We start from the raw sequence: 20860 nt of genomic DNA, 5'->3' as shown, positions 1-20860 counted from the left end.
AGCTTGTGTACAAGTCTTTTCATGGTTTAGCACCATGTTAGAGCCATATGAACTATCTCGGGCCCTAAGAAGTCAGGACTGAACACAGCGAGGCTGTGTTTCAGTTTCATGTAGCTAAAATCTGGAACAGTCTTCACTAGGATGTGAGACAGGCTTCAACTCTGACAATGTTCAAATCCAGGCTGAAAACAGTTCTTTTTACCTGTGTATGTTACAACTGAAAGTAATTTATCTGCACTTACCTTTTACTGTAATTGATAAATTTTAATGTATGCCACACTTCCAGTGGCTCCAAACACTCACCTGTTCCAGCAAATGGCAGGTATATGCAGGTTCACAGGCTCTAATGCTGGTGGGAAACCAACCACCGACTACATTCATCTAAGACAGTTTTACCTAAACAAACTTGAGGATGTCTAAAAAACTGCAATGAACAAAAGAGTGTTATCAAGCACTTCCCAACCTTTTTTCCCAACTCGAACGCCATGGTCGCACTGGAGGCAGAGCCCCTCCTCAGTCCAAAATCACAGCTTCCCAATCAAAACATAAAATGAATTGCCTAAAAACATTCATTTCAGACAAATGAAAAGTGAATGGACGGTGCACCTGTGTTCCTTTCAAAGTCATACATTGTCTTTGTACTGAAAGCTGAGGAGGATGGTTGTTATACTTTTCCAATGTAGAGGGAGTGTTGGAGTCACAAGCTTCAGTTTTAAGAACGTGATTGGAAGGAAATAGTGGTTTCTTGTTGCAATGGTCCATTTACAGACTTTTACTCACTCTTCTCACGGAAAAAAAAACATCACTGTATCATATATCTTAACTATCAGAAAAAACAAAACATAAAACTGAATCTTTTTATATTTTTTGTGTCTCAGGAAGTTCCGCTGCACGAGGAACTACATCCACATAAACCTTTTCTCGTCGTTCGTCCTGAGAGCCAGTGCCGTCTTCATCAAAGACACGGTGCTGTTTGCCGACGAGGCGCTGGATCACTGCCTAGTCTCCACGGTGAGCATGACAATGACTCATTTAACTCTCATCATTTATTAATAATGAGGAAAACGCGCATGCCAAGGGACGGGAGAACCATACGAGATGTTCATTAGTGTTTGTGGGTGTGTTCACGGCTTATTGGCAGCATGAATCTTGCTTACGGCGTGAGAGGTCTGAGGTTCAAATCCTAATTGAGACCATAAACACATAACGGTGTGCATACATGATTCTATTTTCTGCTGTAGTTAATGCAGAGGTAATGTGAAGCAGTAGTTCTGGTACTGGTGTAGCTTAAGGACCCACCTTCAATGTATCAGGACAAGTCACGACCTAAAATATATACCAGTTACAACTTTTACCTTCCACACTGTTATGCCGGATGCTTTTGTTCATCTTTGCTGCGTTTTTGTAGCCTCAATTTCACAAATTATATTTAATAATAATAATAATAATAATGCATTGGTTTTATATAGCGCTTTTCTGGACACTCAAAGACGCTTTACATTGCACTATTCGTTCACTCCAAACTCGGTGGTGGTAAGCTACTATTGTAGCCACAGCTGCCCTGGGGCAGACTGACGGAAGCGAGGCAACCAGTCTGCGCCATCGGCCCTCCGACCACCACCAACCACTCACTCACTCACTACAATCGCTAGGCTTCCTGGTGTTACCAAACGGTCTCCCATCCGAGTACCGACCAGGCCCTTCCCTGCTTAGCTTCCAAGGTCTGACGGGATTGGGCATAGCAAAGGCGGTATGACCACCATATTTAGTCTGGGGACCATCAATTCATTTTCTCGTAGGAGAGGTGTGATTTACGATCGTCCAGAGCCGTTTATTGGGCGCTATGAATGTCTATCGTTATGCGTCTGCACATAGTCATAGGCAATCGTATCAATTGTAAACTTTTGAGCTATACTATTTAACACGGTCTAAAGCTTGATTGAAAGTTGGTGTCGGTTCTGCTGCTGTCATGTTAGAGTGTCCGTATGGCAATAGTGCATCATCGTTTTGCTGTCCCTCCTCGTTCTGTGATCGGTCCCCAAATCCATGCGAAGATTTCGGCCATGGTCCCCAGGCTGCTGTGAAGATTGAAATGATTCAAGCACACACAGCAGCCTGGGTATTCCCAGGCTAGTGTTCTTGTGGGGTTCAACAACATTTTTACTGCAGAGAGTCCATAATGGTCCTGAAGAAAGCAGCTTTTTAAAAGTAAAGAAACAGCTAGCTTATGAACTAAAGACATTTGAGACGTGCACATTTCTTCTTCTGAAACACTGAAGAGGCACCAAGAGCCCCAACACCTGCAGCACAGTGGAGGCTTCACAATGTGCTACAGGAAACAAGGAAGGGACAAATGAGGAGGTGGTGTTAGACTGTTGTGGAGCGGAGGGAGCTGCACAGAAGGAAGAGGAAGGAGGAGGTGGAGCTGACCAGTGCAGAACACCACGCTCTGAGACAGGGACAAATCCAGGAGGTGCTGCATCATTTCAGAGGATCAGAGGAGACTGAAGGCAGCCAGCCTTGGTTTCCTCCGGGTGCTCCGGTTTCCCCAACCTCCAAAAACATGCTGGTCAGGTTGGCCCACAATGGTGGGTCCGTCCCAGCGGCTCAGGACTAACACCTGGAGACAATTTTATTGTGTGGTTGTACAATGACAAAATAAAGCACTTACAGTAATTACTTACTTTACAAAGTTATCTCGATTCAAAGGAGACCCACTGAAAATGGTCTCTACACTTTTGGGTCACTGACGTAAAGGAACTAAAATTACATTTCTCTCAAACAATGATGCAATAATAAGTGAAGCCTATAGAAGATTTTCTGAAAACATAGTGTAATGGGAGTGTCAAAGTTCAGAGGTGCTGGGGAACAGTTTGTGAATGCAATTGAAATAAGAGGGAGGAATGACAGGAAGGGGGGGAGAGTTCAGCTTCCTGACAGCCTGGTGTATGAAGCTGTCCTTCAGTATGTACCTGCTCATCAGCAGTGATAGTTGGTCGAGCACTTAGTCTTCATAGTAGAAATACCTGCAATATTGTCAGGAATACGAATAGAAACAAAATAATCAATCCTGACTGTCAGTATATGCTAATTATCTGCTAGCGCTCCTGTGGTTTATTGAGTTAACAGGAGAACGGGCAGGAAGAGGCAGAGCAGCGCGGGGGAAGATGTGTGAACGGTAAAGAATGGCTTCTGTCAGAGTGAGATGTCATTATTCGGCATCACTGAAGGGCGTAACTAGTTTACAGGCGGCATTGTTTGCATAGAGGTGGACATTTACCATGGGAAACAAGAGCTGTGATGGCTGATGATGGGGAGAGGAAACTGAATTTGTCATTGTTTGAATATGTGCAAACAAGCTACGACTTCTACAACTTTTACTATTTTACTATGATGGCGATACACCCATTTCTCTCAAAAATTGTCCACAAATCTGGCTTTTCTCCTTTGTCAAGAGAATCCATCCCTCCTCACAGATGTGGCATATCAAGCCGATTAGACTGAAGGCTTGTCTGAGGCTGTCTACAGTAAAAAGACGCTCCTGCTGCTTTTGCAAAAATACTTAATGGGAGTGACAATGATTTAATTTTACTGTATTGGGGAAAATGTGTTCAGGGGCTTTTGATATACAATGCAATTTCAGTACAAAGACCCTGCTCCTTTTATCTCCATGCCTTTTATTTGTTTATAACATATTGTGTATCCAAAGCTTCCCCATGGTCCTTGCCATTGATTCTGCTCCAATAAGCCTTTTTGGCCTATTGTAATCAACCCAATTCCAAACGAACATGCCCCTCGTTTGATCGTCCTTCTCAGCGTTTCATTGAATATGGGCCCTTCTTTTGTCAGCGGCGCAAATACTGTACAATGCCATCCTGGTTAGTTCATCATGTGTTTTCAATGCACTGTCCATCGGCCCAGCAGCAGAGCGGCGCTCGGGGAGAGAGGAGGTGTGAACAGAGGGCACAGAACAACAATCTCCACATCTTGTGCCTCAGATTGCTCCTCATTTTTTGCCAATTGGGCTCGTAATCACAGACCAGGAAGGTCAACAAGCCGAAAGTTTTGTATGATCTAAAAATAGTTTAGTCTGTTATCATCGTCCATGGTTGAAGGTGGTCGGTCGGTAACTAAGAGAAAGGTTAGCTGTAGTATCAGTATGGGCATGTACTCAAGCTGTAGTATCAGTATGGGCATGTACTCAAGCTGTAGTATCAGTATGGGCATGTACTCAAGCTGTAGTATCAGTATGGGCATGTACTCAAGCTGTAGTATCAGTATGGGCATGTACTCAAGCTGTAGTATCAGTATGGGCATGTACTCAAGCTGTAGTATCGGTATGGGCATGTACTCATACACTCATATCCACTTATAGTCTGTCACATTGCACTCCACTGACACCACTAACACATACAGAGGTGAAATGAGCATGATATACGTCACCCGCTACTGCAACATGTCAATATCGTTGCTAGTCTTTAGAAGAGAACATAACATGACATGGAACTTTGTAGATCTCACAGTGGAGAATTGCACCAATAAAAGGGAGGGGAAAAAAATAAAACATGCAGAAAGCCTGTCGGTTTCTGTTTGAATATTTATAGCTTGGTTGTATATGGACAGAGCCTCCCCTAAAGGTTGTCCAATATGCACTGTAACAAGTTAGAAATGAATAATTCTCAGGGTTTATGTAAGACGTAATGAATGTGAATAATATAAAAGTCAACTGATGTCAATATGAAAGGATGTGAGATACGAGATGCATGTACAGTGGAGCTGGACATACATCACAGCTTGCCTTGCTTTGCCATACTACTCCCTGTCCATTCCACGCAGGGAGGTTTGTCTGGTAACGGAGCAATTGGAGCATGAGTATGAACAGATTGAAATAAACCATCAGCAATTAGCGGACGTGGCGACATGGTTAATATGTGGCAGTGATTCGACTTGATTATGTCCGTGTCTAGCGAGTATTACCTTATTTTGTCTGGAAACACAGACACTGAAGTCAAGGTGGATCGATAAATACGATGGCTCAAGGTCTCCTGCCCGTTTGAAAAACTAAAGTGCGTCTTTGTTTGTTTCGTCTCACAGACAGCGTGCAAGTCGGCTGTGGCCTTCTTTCAGTTCAGCATTCTGGCCAATTACTTCTGGCTGCTGGTGGAGGGCATGTACCTGCAGACGCTGCTGGCTCTCACCTTTGTGTCTCAGAGGAAGTACTTCTGGTGGTACATCCTGATTGGCTGGGGTGAGTACAGTGACAAACACTACCACAAATGACTTTATTATTATCAACTGGATGAGTCATGAAATGGCTGAATCCTCAATGTAATGTAATATGTTAAAAACGGTATTCATTGGGGATGTGCCCTGGAGTTTCGACCTCTACACGCATGCTCTGAAGTGCAGTTCATATTTTATTGTTTTCTAAAATGGCCCTTAAAGGAATAGGCCACCGTTTTTACATACTGAGATATGTTCTTACCTTAGCTTTGACGAGTTCTTTAGGACCTGTCTGATCTTCCCCCGTGCCTTCAATCACGTAAACACAGCGCAGACGGCGTTAGCATTTAGCCTCTCCCCCTCTCCTCTATAGCTCCAACACTGGTCAAGATAGAAGCTACCAAGCTCTTCCTCCTTTTCCCTATTTAAATATGGTTACGTGAAGTGTTACACTACAAAGAATAATTACACAAAATTAAATAATGTGGATTTTCTAAGCGGATAAAAGGGGGGACTATATTGTAAGGCGTAATAATACCAGGAGTAATTTGGCATCCGCACAGTAAAGTGAAGATTACTGCGCAGTAAAGTGAAGATTACTGCACGGGTGAAGATCAGACAGGTCCTAAAGAACTCGTCAAAGCTAAGGTAAGAACATATCTCAGTATGTAAAAACGGTGGCCTATTCCTTTAAGGTAATACAATATGCTATGTGAAATGAATATTAATTTTGAAATGAATCTGCTCCATTAAAAATACAATTACTCTATTAGAGAATCATTTATTTAACACCGGCTTAATAAATGTGCTTAAGGTTATCAATGTTGACCAGCTCATTCTTTCTACCTCCATCTCTCCTCTGATTTTTCACCTTCTTTGTGTGACAAAGGAACACTTCACATCTCCGCACAACCACTGCATTGAAGGGGCAGCTCCTCTCAAGAAAATTGAGAGCTGTCATTGAAACAAACACACTCCTTAAGGACAATGAAGGGCGATTCTATGACTACATTAGAATATGAACTGGAAACATTGGATAATTTAATGTATAAGAGGGTTAAATTCATCAACCGAATACCAATGTATTCTATGTACTGTTTATACTGTATAGTAATTGAGCTAAAGCTGTTCATTATACAGCGCACTGTGGCACATGAATTAAATATATATCTGTCGTGCAGTCTGTGTTTACTGTCGATGGCACTGCAACAGAAGATACAACTGTGCCAAACTTGTTCCGCTTGTGCAAACAGTTGAACAAGCAAATATCAAGACAACACATTTGCTAAAGCTGTTGTAGGTTGGCAACATTCATAGGAACAGATGTCACCGGCCCGCACAAAGAGACCCGATAATAAAGAAGCAGAGAACATTAACAAACAGGCCACAAGGTCATGGATAAGAAGCTTGTTTTAGTGTAGACGTATTACTGTTACTTTTTTAAATCAGACCAGTGTTTTTTTTATTTTCATACCTGTCAGTTTCGACTGCCCACTTTCTGTGTCTTCCTCAGAGTTGATCACATAATGTTCCTGTGTTGTGTCCTCCTGTCAGCTGATTTACACAGGTTTTGGTGATGTTTCCCTACCGGTTGTCAGACAACAGCGCTGTCTGCAGTCCAACTTCTCCAGTACAACATCCCAGGAGTGTTAAAAGGAACATTAAAACAGTATGTGAGAAGGCGTGCACAAGAGCAGAAGCTCCCAAACCGTTTTTGGTCGGGACCCCAAAAATTGACACATAAACAACTTGGGGTCCCATAGTATTATTATACGTTATTGCCTTTTATGCTACTTTAGAGCAGAAAACATTTTAAATTCAAGCTAATATGTCATTCAAGGGGCTAGATGCAAGTTGGCCATTTTAATACTCACTACTGCCACCTCAGGTCATACCTGTAACTGCACCTTCTATATTAAGCTCGTGCATGACGGCAATTGTTGAAGTAGCGCTAGCCCACAGTTACCTTTGCCCGTTGGCCTGTTAGCTTCTTCTTCGTGATTCTATCCGACCCTTGGCAGGGAAAGTTGCAATTGTGGTTTGCTGGCCAGAGACACCAGGGGGGATGAAAGATCCCCCAATCATCCCATTAACACTTGTATTACCCCCAGAGGGACTACGAAAAGGATTTATTAAAGTAAACAAGTACTTACTGCTTTAAGGAGGTGATTGAATATAATATAAATCAGCAGAAAGTGAGCAGTCAAAAAGGTCAGGTATGAAAAGCACACACAGGTCTGATTCTATAATAAAACATTTACAAAATATCCTACACACATTTTATTGGAATTAGAAACCCATGTCAAAGATGTTGTGACCGATATTAAACCTAAAAGGATGGTCAGATGCACACATCCAAGACATAGTACACCAAAGCCATATCCTATTACCCATGTCCACAGTGTCGATGGTTCACCACGTCAGCGACCGCAGAGCTGGGTAGTAAAAAAGAAAACACAGCATATATATAAATGATGAAAACTGCCTTGGGAAGAAAAATAAATAAATGTGGGACAGCTCGGAAAACAAGCTGCGTTGTTTTCAAAGTCAACCCTGAGCCAGTGTGAAATCCCTGCATTCCAGATCCATTTCCAATTTGTGTCACAGCATGTTTTGTCAGGAGAACACCTCACTAAAAGACGGTCAGCTCTTTTATGAGATGCCAGGGCACCGAACAAAAGGCACGAGCGCAGTGGCTTTCAAATGGCACTCGGTGCGAACCAGACAGGATATTGTAAAAATCAATTCAGTGTGTCAAAGCGCCTGGAGGAAAATGGTCCAATCAGAAAGAAAATGTATTACTCAAACAGCAGGAAACAATGACTTTAAAAATAGACACAATGCAGCTAAAAATGGCACAACTTGGCTCTTTAAATATAGGATGTGCTCAAACTGCTTTTTTTTTTAATGCACCACATTTTCAAATCTTCCTGGGTTGACTTTAATCTCTGTTTTTATGCAGGCATTCACATACTGTACTCGGAGTTAATGGGGACAGGTGCAGGGATTTTCATTGTAATTATTTATTAAGCCATTGAATCTGGCAACCCAAAACACAAGATTCATTCTGCATTCTTTGGGTAAATGGGTAATCAACCAAACATGTAAATTAATGACTGACTGATAAAAAAGAAACATTCCTCATATCTGGAGACACTGGTCGGCAATGTTTATGAAACATTTTGATGTTCGACACTAACGGTGCTTTTAACAAAAATGGCTGACAAAGACTAGAAAATATGACAAACCATCAAATCCTCTGCATTAGACTCATTTCTCTTTGTCCTTCACATTACATTATTGAACTAGCCCCCATGTGCATACATTTAGTGTCTAATGACTGCAGCAGATGTCAAAAGGCATATATAGGAGGAGCAAGAAATGCATTAGAGGAAGACATCTTGAGAAGAAACTGCCGAAGAGCTGTTATGTTGTTTGCTGGTTGCCAAAGGTCAACTTTTCTTGTTTTTACATTAATTATTCAAACTATTGCTATGACAGACGGCAATCATTACTGCAATATGAAAGACATTGGCTGTGCATCTGAAAACCAGTTGTCTTTAGGTCAAAATGCTTGTCCCGCACCGGCTGACGTTCAGACAGATTCTCTGGACTCAATCTGATCATTTCAGTGTTCAAATCTTGCTATTGAACAGCAACTATTGTTTCGGCTTTATTAACTCTTTCTACCTTCTGGAGCTGGAGATGTGCCGTTCTGAAGGCTCTGAAATCAGTACTTTCCCCTACATAAAAAAATACAATTTCTGTCTGTCCCAAAAAGACTAAAGCAGTTTTTTTTCCTGAGTTTTTTGACACCCCTTGTCAAGCCCTGAGCCAAACTGTAGATTGGGTGCTATAAATAGTCCTCAAAGGTTTCTACATTTTCTCTTGAGCTTGTCTTAGTGGCATAACTTATGTCAAGTCACATTCACAGATTGATTTTTTTCTTTGAGCGCTTCAAACACAATCTGCAAATAATTAGGTTGATATAGTAGCTTAAGTAAAAATAGTACATGTGTTTTGTCTTTTTGTGTTGAAATAATGTCCATCACTACTAAGTCCCGAATGAACCACAAGGCAACATTCAAAAAGAAAATGCCTTGTGTGACAGGAATGAACAAAAGATAGACTACAGGCAGATTACTTAAATATTTATAAAGTAAATAATTGTCACTTGACTAAACAGTTGTCCTCCAGTCGTCTTCACACGTGTATAATTGATGTCCAGAAAACCAGAGGAATTTGATAAGCCCGGACAAACGCAAGACTCCTCATAGCATCTGAATGTTTATTTGAATATCTCTCTTTGTATGAAACATCTGTTTGATGATAACTCGGTTTCCACATAAGCCTTTTCTTACGGCTGAATGTTTACTTTGCTGTCCAGTTCTGTTGTGTACATTGCACCTACAGATTCGCACAATCACATGACCACCCGCAGAGATAATAATGAATAATTTAAACCCCTTCGCCACGGCCGCACTGATAAAGCCTAAAATAAATACACGCCGTGTGTCTATTGTTGTCTCTTGAGGAGGAAGATTGTGCTCAGTACTGCGGCATCTCAGGGAACTTTGAAGTATCTTATCTGTCCTTGTGTTTATCTCACCTATTTTCATCCTGCGTCTTTTGGAATAAATATTAAGATAAATCTGAAGTACAGTCATAAGATATTTTTATATGCGCAATGATGCTATGCAAACATTATGTACTGAGGCAATTGGACTGTTGGACATGGCACAATGAATATACTTGTTTTGTTCTGTTGTTACTCTGGTATTTTCTACTTAAAGCTGACGTCATCACTACTTCTACTAATACAATAATTCAACAATACATCATGTGGCAAAACCAAAACGTACGACTGATTATCATCTGCGCTACAAATAAAAACTAACCAACCAACTAATAACTAGCCACTAACAAATTATAAACTACCATCAACTAATTAACTAGCTATTGAATAACACTCACTAACTGACGAGCTAGCTAACTAACTAACCAACCAACCAACTACCTAACTACCTAACTAACTAACTAACTGACTGACTGACTGACTGACTGACTGACCAACATGCTAAAGACCTAACGAACTAACTAACCCACCAACTCACCAACTCACTAACTCACTAGCTCACTCACTCACTCACTCACTCACTCACTCACTCACTCACTCACTCACTCACTCACTCACTCACTCACTCACTCACTCACTCACTATTTACTACCATCAACTAACTAACTAGCTATTGAATACCACTTACAAACTGACTAAATAACTAACCAACCAACTAACAAAAACCCCACTAACTAAATAACTAACTAACTCGCATGCTTCACAGCTAGAAGGTCCCGGGTTCAATTCCCACCTGGACCGGGTCTTTCTGTGTGGAGTTTGCATGTTCTCACCGTGTCTGTGTAGGTTTCCTCTGGGTACTCCGGTTTCCCCCACCACTAAAAACATTTATTATACGGCTCTTCACAATGTAAGTAGAACGCTCCGTTGATTTGAATGGGATTTCCCAACGTTCTACCGGTCATTATTTTCTGATAAAGGACCTCTGAGAAAAATAATGACCGCTGCCAATGGCAACGGAGTTCGTGCTTTCATATCACTCCGCGCGTACGTAGTAGCGACACTATCTGTCCCCGTCACTGCGAGAGAAGTTGGGGGAATTGCTTGTGAAGTTAGCGTGAGTCTGACTTTCAACTTACCCAGAGATTCACCACCATTTCTCCTCTCCAACTGCGCCTTCAACTAAGTAGCTAGGCTAGCTACTAGCCTTGCTGCTTCCAGCCTAGCAAAACGTTGCCTAGCAACGCGCAAACTTTTGGGAACTATTTGTTGCGGAAGTCATTAAATAAACCTTTCGACCTTCATAAAAGTGTACAAAGTTTATGTTGTGTGTTCAGTTGGCAAATGGCCGTATAATAAGCGGGATAATGTATAGAACGCTGGTCATTATCGGGAAAATAAGCACCTTCAGGGCAAAACAAGACCGGTTCGCCCTGTCGGTGCTTATTTTCCCGATAATGACCAGCGTTCTATACATTATCCCTTACGTACAATAGGCCATGATGAATGAGAGTGTGTTTGAGAGTGCAAATGTGGGACAACGGATGAGAATAAGCCCATGGCTACAAACTACTACTACTACTACTACAAACTAACTACCTAAGTAATAACTAACTAACCAACTAACTAACTACAAAGGCCTCATACCAATCCAACTTCAGTTATAATGAACAAAACAACACAGTTAACCAAAATGCAGCCTCATACACTGACTGACTTTATGTTTTGCTTCCAAACATTGAAAGAGAGCTCTTAAGTTTGAAATGGCTCGTTCTGATACACTTGACTCATTCCTAACTTTCATAAAGTGTTCCTAACATCACATTTCTTCACAGAAATACACTTATAAACAAGTTTTTCAGCTTTCAGATAGAAATACCATCACAGTAAAGTAAACAACTAGCTGCTGTTTCATAATCAGTAAAAACACTTTACAGGACACAAAGGTCTTTTTTCACTAAGTGTCTGCTTTTACAATAAACTGAACGACCAGAATAGTTTGAATCCATGACTAGAAAATTATGTTTGAGAACTGTCAATCTTCTAATATCACATCATTGTAAACTCACGTGGGTATTTGTCATATTGTATTCACATGCATTAACACACAGTAATTGTATCTGTGTGCTGTGTGCAGGTCTCCCCACCACAGTGATCATCATCTGGGTGTTGACGCGCTTCTTCTACGACGATAACGGGTACAGCAGAACCTCTATTTTTATTTCATTTGCCGGGAAGCATGAAGCCAGTTTCTTGACTTCTATTTACAGTGCTTTTGGTCTTGCTGTAAGGGATTAATAAATGATCATAATTTAGAAAGCTTCATATTAACTTGAAACACCAAGGAATCATTAGTTCGCATAGACACTCAAACACCTGTGTGCACACATTTACTCAAGTTGAAGAAGCAATAGTGATCCAACTCAAAGAATAACGAATGAACAGTATTTGGTGAAAAAACACAACTTGAGTATTGAGTAGCTATCAGATTGTAAAAGTCCGATTTATGTTTATTCATTTGGGAAAATCTGACCAAAAAATCAATAAAAACAAAAGTCTTTCCATTGTTTCATCATGTGCCAACATGCTTCATAAACTCATTAACAGGGGAAAGATTTTTTTACTTTAATTTTGCTTGAATATTGCTTGTTGAACTTGGTATTACTTAAAGGTTGTGACCCAAAAAATATAACGCTTGTTTTCTTGATGTTGTAGTGATTATTTATTGGCCATAAACCGCAAAGATCATTTTTCTAGTTCTTCATTATTCATCATCATTGTAGTGTGCTATACACCTGTGCTATGTGATTGAAAAAAGCATGATACCCCCTCTTTAATGGTCCTGGCCCTTCTTATCTTTCAGAACTGCTTTTACTTGTTATTCCAAAAGTCAACAAAAAGACTCACGGCGAGGCGTCTTTCCAATATTACGGCCCTCGCCTCTGGAACGACCTGCCGGAGGAGCTCAGGGCTGCAGAGAACGTTCATGTTTTTAAGAGCAGGCTCAAGACCCACCTTTTTAGCTTAGCTTTTAACTGACTAATCTATTTATTTAGTCCTAATATATAATATATATGGGAGGGTGTGCCAGGCGTAGTGTTTTAAATGTTGTAATCTGTAAAGCACTTTGTGATACCTTTCGGTGCGAAAAGCGCTTTTATAAATAAAGATTAATATAAAACAAAAACAACCAAGGCCCCAAAATCGATCCTTGGGGTAATCTGCACTGAAGAGGAAAACGCTCTTAAAATTGGACTCAAGACTCATTGGTGGAAAGAATAAATACAAATTTCCTGAAAACATTGGATTCACTGAGGTCTCTCCTGCCTCATAAATTACACTTGTACAAATTTATTGAAAATGCAGCCCGTAAGAGGAATCCTATTATCGCGTGTGACATGAATGTGACATACGCTGAACACTAATGAAAATGTATGCAGACTCCATTGCTCCATAATACAAACCTAACAATGTCATAAATATATTACACATAATTGATGACATGGCATTTTAATTACAGCTGGTCGATTGAACTGCCGTGGTGTTATTTCGTGTTTTCTAATTGAAACATTGTCCCGTTTGTGCAGATGTTGGGACGACACAGACAATGTTCCTATTTGGTGGATTATTAAAGGCCCAATTACAGCGTCTCTGCTGGTGAGTGTTCGCTAAAATATCGTAGCGAGACTGGAGAAGGCACTCGAAATTAAAATTAGAAATTAAATGAGTTTTCTCTGTGTGCTACTTCTGCAGATTAACATAGTCATCTTTGTGAACGTGATCCGAATTCTGGTGCAGAAACTCAAGTCGTCAGCGATGGCAGGAAACAACGACACAGGCCATTTCATGTAAGTCCAGCTTCATAAAGGCTAATTAAAGCCGCAATTGACTTAATATGTGTTTTGATGGATTTCTTGTACATCAAATGACTTTGTGAGCTTCCGAAGACCGTCTCCGGTACAGTCCAGTCGTAAACACTTTTGTTATGAGCTTATCCCACCCAGCTTTGAGAAAGTCTCTTACGCCTAAAGTCCCCTTTCCCTGGTTCTGAGCTGATTTGATGGTTTTGCCTCGGCTGTTGGTCCAGGCTCAGATGAAATGACGCTGATTGCAAAGGATGAAAGAGGCACCTCACACCAATCAGCTAATGCAATGCTTATTCACAGTGTGCCCTAAGCAATGCGGGGCGCTGCTTAATATAGTTACTTCGTACACTTTTGGATTTCCTCGCCTTGGATTTTTAAAAACTCTAAGACATCATTGTATATTTCCAAACTGAATGTGTAATTTTGCATGCGGAATAGTGGCTGACCTTCTGTGTTGTAAAAGGATTGTAATCTCCACGTGTGGCGCTTTCAGTGATGTTGCGTTGGAAGTAAAAAACATTGTCGAACATGATCTAGCTTTGATGTCCGCCTGTTAGCGGCACCTACGGCATATCTCCACTTCTGCTTTTATCTCAAATAGAGGGGAAAGGGAAATATTTTTTACAAACAGCTCTGTTTGATGTGCAGCGTAGAATATAACAATACAAGCTCAGCTGGACCTTGATGAATGAAAAGTTCAAGGAGTTTCTCTTAGACGGTGGAGCGGCCGCCTTATGACGGAACTGTTGGTGGTTCGATCCCGACTTCGATCATTCGGTCCTTGGATAACACCTCACCCGCCTTGCTCTGAATGGTCTCGAGTACAGAGGATAATATATTCATTTCATTGTTTCTTTATTACAAAGCATTTACATTAAAGGGCAGAGCCGTGGGAAGATATTTTAGTTAGGGGGTGCTGAGGGACAAAATTTAACCCCAAAATACTTTTTCTGTGCATGAATCCTATTTATTAACCTCTTAACTCCCGCCTGAACCGAGAGCATTTTCTCCAGTTCAGCTTTACCCAAATCCTGTAAGCCAGTGTAACGCCTCATTTGAAAGACCTACAAAACTAAATTGATCTTTTTCCTCACATCAGATTTTTTTTCATCACTTTTTTTTTTGTTGGGCAGTCATCTCATTTTTGTCAAATTTTCGTGACTTTTTTGTCACTTTTTTTCGTCAAATTATTCAAATTTTTTTGTCAAATTCTTATCACTTTGTCAAATTTTTGTCCATTTTTGTAATTTTTTGTAATTTTTTTGTCACTTTTTTGTCCATTTTTTCTCAATTTTTCGTCAAATTTTTCTCACTTTTTCGTCAATTTTTCGTCAATTTTTGTTATTTTTTGTCAATTTTTTCTCACTTTTTTCACATTTTCATCATTGTTTTTGTCTCAGTTTTGTTGCTATTTTCACACCTTTTTTCCAGAAGCTTTTGGACTGGGGTAAAGCTGGTGGGAGTTAAGGGGTTAATATTGCCTGCAGTTCACAAACTATCCACCAGGGGGTGCTGCAGCGCCCTCAGCACCCTGGGTTCCCACGGCCTTGTTAAAGGGACTATACAGAGTTTAAAAATGTTAAAATCACCACAGTTCACCACAACTGCCTTTAAAATCCTGCACTGTCCCTCAATATAGAATTAATATAGAATGTGCAGTTACATGTATAACCTGAGGTGGCAGTAGTGAGTATAAAATGGCCAACTTGCATCTAGCCCCTTTAAAATAACAAAACTCAAGTGAACATAAATTGTTGCAAAATGGAAACCTCAGAAGCAGTCCCTTAATAAATGAATAAACACTACTGTTTAAATGTCTAGATTCAGCAAAACGATGTGCCCAAAGAATGAGATCAGCTGACAACCTGAACATCCTGAATGACCAGGTTATTCCATCAGTGGATTTAATCTTCCCTGATGACACAGGAATATTCCAAGATGACAATAGCAGGGTTCATCGGGCTCACATTGTGTAAGAGTGGTTCAGGGAGCATGTGGTGTCATTTTAACACACGGATTGGCCATCACAGAGTCCAGATCTTAACCCCATTGAGAATCTTTGAGATGTGCTGGAGAAAGCTTTGCGCAGTGGTCAGGCTCTCCCATCATCAATACAACATCGGCACAGTGAATATTACAGCGTGTGAACTTTATTTTTGTGGCGACTTTATCTACTTATTTTTTATACTACTTTTGGACTTTTTCAAAATTTGATTCTAAAACAAATGCGAAAAAGTTTTTAAATGCAACCTGTCATTTGACTAAAAAACAAGACCGAACACTTTCCTGTTTGACGTCTGCTTTTTTTTCTTCCACAAACCCAGTCTTCGAGCCAGAGAGAATAGCATGTTTTGCATCACAAGCAGCTCTTCCATAATAACGGTAATTTACACAGGTCATCTTGATTAACTATAATTAAGAATATATTATGCACAGGCAATTACCGTCACCAGGGTTAGACACTAAAATAATACTCCTTGTCTCTTGCTGTGAGTGAAGGCCAGAGGCACACACGAAAAACTTCCAAACTTCCCGTCTAGTTTCAAAGGGAATCTCAAATCTCGTCACCAAACGTCTTCCCCTCTGGCTCGCGCTGATGCTGAGTCTGGCTTGGATGAATTCGTTTAGAACAGGAGTAAAAATAGAACCTTGTTTCCTGAAATAGATGTTGGGGTTTCGGGAGTGTGACGGGATTGTTCCAGGGAGTTTTTGAAAAAGCGTTAGCCCATTGGATCTCCAAATCGGCTTTAGCAGTTCTGCTGGCGGTGTGACAAAAGACAACTGCAGTCCTATTACAACCTGCACAGTACACAACAGCTTCTGTTCATCTTACAAAAAAAAATGCTGCTATTGGTCGAGAAAGAGCAAGTTACTCCTACAGTAATTGCCTCTATGTCATACTTAAGGTTTTCAAAAAAATAGATTGGACTGATTTGGCTAAATATTGTTGCTGACAGTAATATTAAAGGAACAGGCTACTGTTTTTACATACTGAGATATATTCTTACCTGAGCTTAGACAAGTTGATGTGTACCTGTCTGGTCTTTGTGTGTGCGCTCAGTCACACAAAAACACCGGACATGTTGTTAGCTTTTAGCCTCTCCTCTACGGGGCCAAAAGTTAGAAGCGACCAAGCTCTTCCACGTTTTCCCTATTTAAATACGGTTATGTGAGCATTTACACGATCCAAGTAGCAAAATTAAACATGTCGATTTACAATATTGTGAGGCGTAATAATACCTTAGGAGCACTTCGACTTCACTGCATGGACGTCGAAGTCCTAAGGTATTATTATGGCTTATTATATGGCTCCTCATGATGCAAATCGAACGTTCCATTGACTTGCATGGGATGGGTACGTTCTACCGGTCAATATTTTCTGACAGAGGACCTCTGAAGAAGATAATGACCGCTGCCAATGGCAACAGGGTTGGTGCTTGTAATGCAGGTCTTTCATATCACTCCGCACGCTGTAGTAGCGACACTATCTCTGTCCCCGTCCCTGCGAGAGAGGTTGGGGGAAACGCTCGTGAAGTTAACGTGAGTCCGACTTTCAACTTACCCAGAGATTCACCACCATTCCCGCTCTCTAACGGCACCTTCAACTAAGTAGCTAGGCTAGCAATAAGTAGCTAGCCTCGCTGCTACTAGCCTAGCCACACTGCCGAAAACTTTTGGGAACTATTAGCCGCGGAAGTCATTAAATAAACCTTTTGGCCTTCATAAAAGTGTATGAAGTTTATTTTGGGAGTGTTCTGTTGGCAAATAGCCGTGTAATAAGCGGGATAATGTATAGAACACTGGTCATTATCGGGGAAAATAAGTACCTTCAGGGCGAAACAAGACCGGTTCGCCCTGTTGGGACTTATTTTCCCGACTTACAATATAGACCCCCTTTTATCCGCTTAGAAAATCGACATTTTGTGTGACTATACTTCGGATCGTGCAACTTTTCATGTAAAAAATATGTGGACTCAAGCTTAAAAAATGCAGAAAAATGATCAAAACGCTTGGCACAGTGTGGACAGTGTGTGTGCAGCCTAATGGTGGGTGAAGTTTCTTGTCCAATAGCAAAACAAGCTGCTATTGAACCGCCATATTTCAATCAGATGACTAGACATGCCGATCTGTTGACAGGAGCAACAGTACGTTTTTTTTCTTTCTTTTGTCAGAATATGATACATTTCCTCAGCGGGACGGTGGTGAAAGATCCGCTTTGTTTTCCTCGTGACGTCAGCGCAATAGGTCGACATTTAAATGCTATCTCCCCAGTGATCTGAATAAACTCGCTCGGGAGCCAGCACTATCAGTTTCTATAGTGACATTTCCCAATTTATTCCCCTGATTGCCCTGATGAAGGCCCTGTCTGAAAGGTCACCCCCCCGGAAAACATTTGTAAAACCAAGAACTTAATCAAAACAGCTTTACCAATCATTTTAATTTGTGGTTGTCCTATGTTGTTTTTTCTAAGGCCGATGCCGAGTTTTTGGGATTATTATCGGCTGATGTGCAATGTTTTTTCCAGTTTTTTCCATAATGATGTCTTATCTATTGTCCTGTGTATGATGATTCCAAACTGTAAACTGTGACAGTAGGGGGCGCTTTATTAGAGGCAGAGGGCAAATTTATTCAGGACATTCATATTCACTCGAGGGATCGGCCTATTCCAAAACACGATACGGCAATTCTCTATCTCTTATGGTAGTGGTTCTCAACTGGCATAGTGTCCACCATCATCACAGAATGACAAGCCGTGACCCTAAACAGAATTTAAACTGTTATTTCCGATGTAAAATACTTATTCTTACCAAATATTGATGAATAAGGATTGAATAGGACTATAAAGCTGAAATCATCATTAAAAATCAAATAACAGTCATTTTAACAGACTTATGTACTGTTTCTATACCTTTGCTGTATGAATATTCAAAGAAATGTTTCTGGGAAAGGCCTATGGAAAAGGGTTCCACAATCAACTTTTGGGCCCCCACCCACCAGTTGGGAAACACTGTCATATGGTATTGAAACTATAAGCAAAGGTCTGCAACATGAAACAGTCTCCAAGGTGCACAAACTTGTGACCAATTTTTATCGCAATGTGTCCCAGTTCTCCTGAGGCCTTGGAAGTTGTGGGAGAACTCATGTTAAAGCTCTGACTGAGCTCTTCCAATGCAAAACCAAGTCTTTATTATAGATATCGGTCCTTCATTGGGATTAAATCAGCCGATAGCTGACATAGTAAAATACCCAAATATCAACCTATGATTTTAATGGAATCGCTGCTGGCTTGTATTGCTTGTATTTACCCAACATTATCACTACTGTTAATAATCAGTACATGTCTCTTCACTGTCATTATGTGATTCTACTGAAGACTGACTTACATAGTCTATCAGTGTTACTGATAATGTTTTAGAGACAGTGGTCACAATGTTTCGCTTGTGTATCTGCTATAGAACAATGAAATATAGAAATACTTATTGGAAAAACAGATTATTGATGTTAGCAAAAATATAAAGCAAATTAATAGTTGTCGTAAGGGAGAAAAGTATTTAAATCAGTGCATCATTTCCCCCCCAAGACAGAGACATTATTTCAGGATAAACCCATATCGACCTGAAGTAGGCGGTCATAATGTTATGGCAAAACGTCTAATTGAAATGCACGTGTTGTTGTTGTTGTTGTTGAACAGGAGACTTGCCAAGTCCACCCTGTTCCTGATCCCTCTGTTTGGGATGCACTACACTGTGTTCGCCTTCCTGCCGGAGACCACCGGAGTCGCAGCACGCCTCTACATCGAGCTGGGCCTGGGATCCTTTCAGGTACAACATTTACTCAGCTGTCTCCTTTATGCAAAGAGAAGTAAATATTTACTCTTATCCCCTCTTTGTTTATTTATAGAAAACCTTGATCTTAAAAAACGTGAAATTATGTTATTGTATTTTTTATATATTTGATGATCATGAATTTTGAATCTATGTTCTGTGAGCGTCTCCATTACTTAACTAACTTAATTAACTGTAATGCTTTGCTAATTGTTTGAAAACAATTTTGAGCAGAAATGTGTGTTGTTTTGATTAAATAAAGGACAGCTTGATTTATTTTGATATTTATTCATTGTGAAATTTAACCAAACTTAACATAAACATTTCAGTCAGCAATAGAGCACTACTCTTATGGAGACAAAATACTAATGATACATAGATAAATAAGATAAAATCAGCTGAAAAAGGATCATGTTTTTGTTTTCTTTCTGATGTGGCCCGTAGGTAACCATAATGTCTTTTTATCTTTTGCAGGGTTTTGTCGTTGCACTCCTTTATTGCTTCATGAATGGAGAGGTAGGTCATACTTACAACCATGTGACGAGTAGCACACCTCTCTGTCTAAGAGCAATCTTGTCGAGACTGGACTCAATCATAGTTTTCTCCGCAATATGTCCAGTCCCAAAGGAAGGTCACAAAAACAGGAATGAGAATTGACAATGAGTTTCCTTCAAAGGTCAGATGTTGAAATGTGGGTCTCTCCAGGGAGCGGCAAATGGTCAGCCGTGTTTTGAAAAAGATGAATGGCACATTGAACCTTGAAACTTTCCTTTGATATCTGCGGCTCCATAAAAAAATCATTTCGGGGCAAAAGTCGAGTGATGTAAAATCTACTCCTTTTGCTCTGACACTGAGCACGGTATTAGGTGGAATCCTCAAGTGCTTGTCGGCATAATTTAAAAACACTGGGTTCGCTTTTATACCGTTTATACTGACTGCTGTTTCACAAACCCGATTTCTCCTGTTTGCAAACTCTTAGCTGTCAACTTTCTCCTCTAGCTCATTTGGGGTTTTTAAATGTATGGATGCAGCTGTGTCTGGCCAACAATTACATTATGCTGTTATGGGCAAACATGCTGACGATGTGCTATTCACCTTATTCCGGAAGTTTGCGTGGGTGACGCCATGAATTGTGCCCGCCCCTTTTCTCCTATAGATACAGACGGCATCTCATCATAGAGGGGGCGTGGCTTCGCCAAGGAGGGAAATAGAATCTTTTGGGAAACACAGTCTTTCACTCTTTTTAGCCGTTTTCTGGCAAAATATATATTTTTTTTTATCACATAATCACATCAATAAGGTGAATAGATACAGATGGCGTCGTGTAATAGAAGGAAATATAAACATATTTATCACCTACAAATAAAGTC

At 40.5% G+C, this 20860-nt stretch overlaps 1 protein-coding gene across 1 annotated transcript in view; it reads left to right on the top strand.

The window, feature by feature from the left end:
- The window catches only part of LOC306973019 (pituitary adenylate cyclase-activating polypeptide type I receptor-like), an 86736-nt gene that overhangs the window by 62460 nt on the left and 3416 nt on the right, over positions 1-20860 (top strand). Inside the window, exons 6-12 of the mRNA XM_079569817.1 lie at positions 879-1011; positions 5095-5248; positions 11937-11997; positions 13387-13456; positions 13553-13647; positions 19358-19487; positions 19965-20006. Coding sequence (XP_079425943.1) covers positions 879-1011; positions 5095-5248; positions 11937-11997; positions 13387-13456; positions 13553-13647; positions 19358-19487; positions 19965-20006 — 685 coding nt within the window. The remainder of the gene's footprint in view (positions 1-878; positions 1012-5094; positions 5249-11936; positions 11998-13386; positions 13457-13552; positions 13648-19357; positions 19488-19964; positions 20007-20860) is intronic.

The sequence above is a fragment of the Gobius niger genome (assembly GCF_951799975.1).
Source record: "Gobius niger genome assembly, chromosome: 13".
Taxonomy (NCBI): domain Eukaryota; kingdom Metazoa; phylum Chordata; class Actinopteri; order Gobiiformes; family Gobiidae; genus Gobius; species Gobius niger.
Note: the sequence above shows the minus strand (reverse complement) of the source record. Positions and strands in the feature narration are given on the sequence as shown.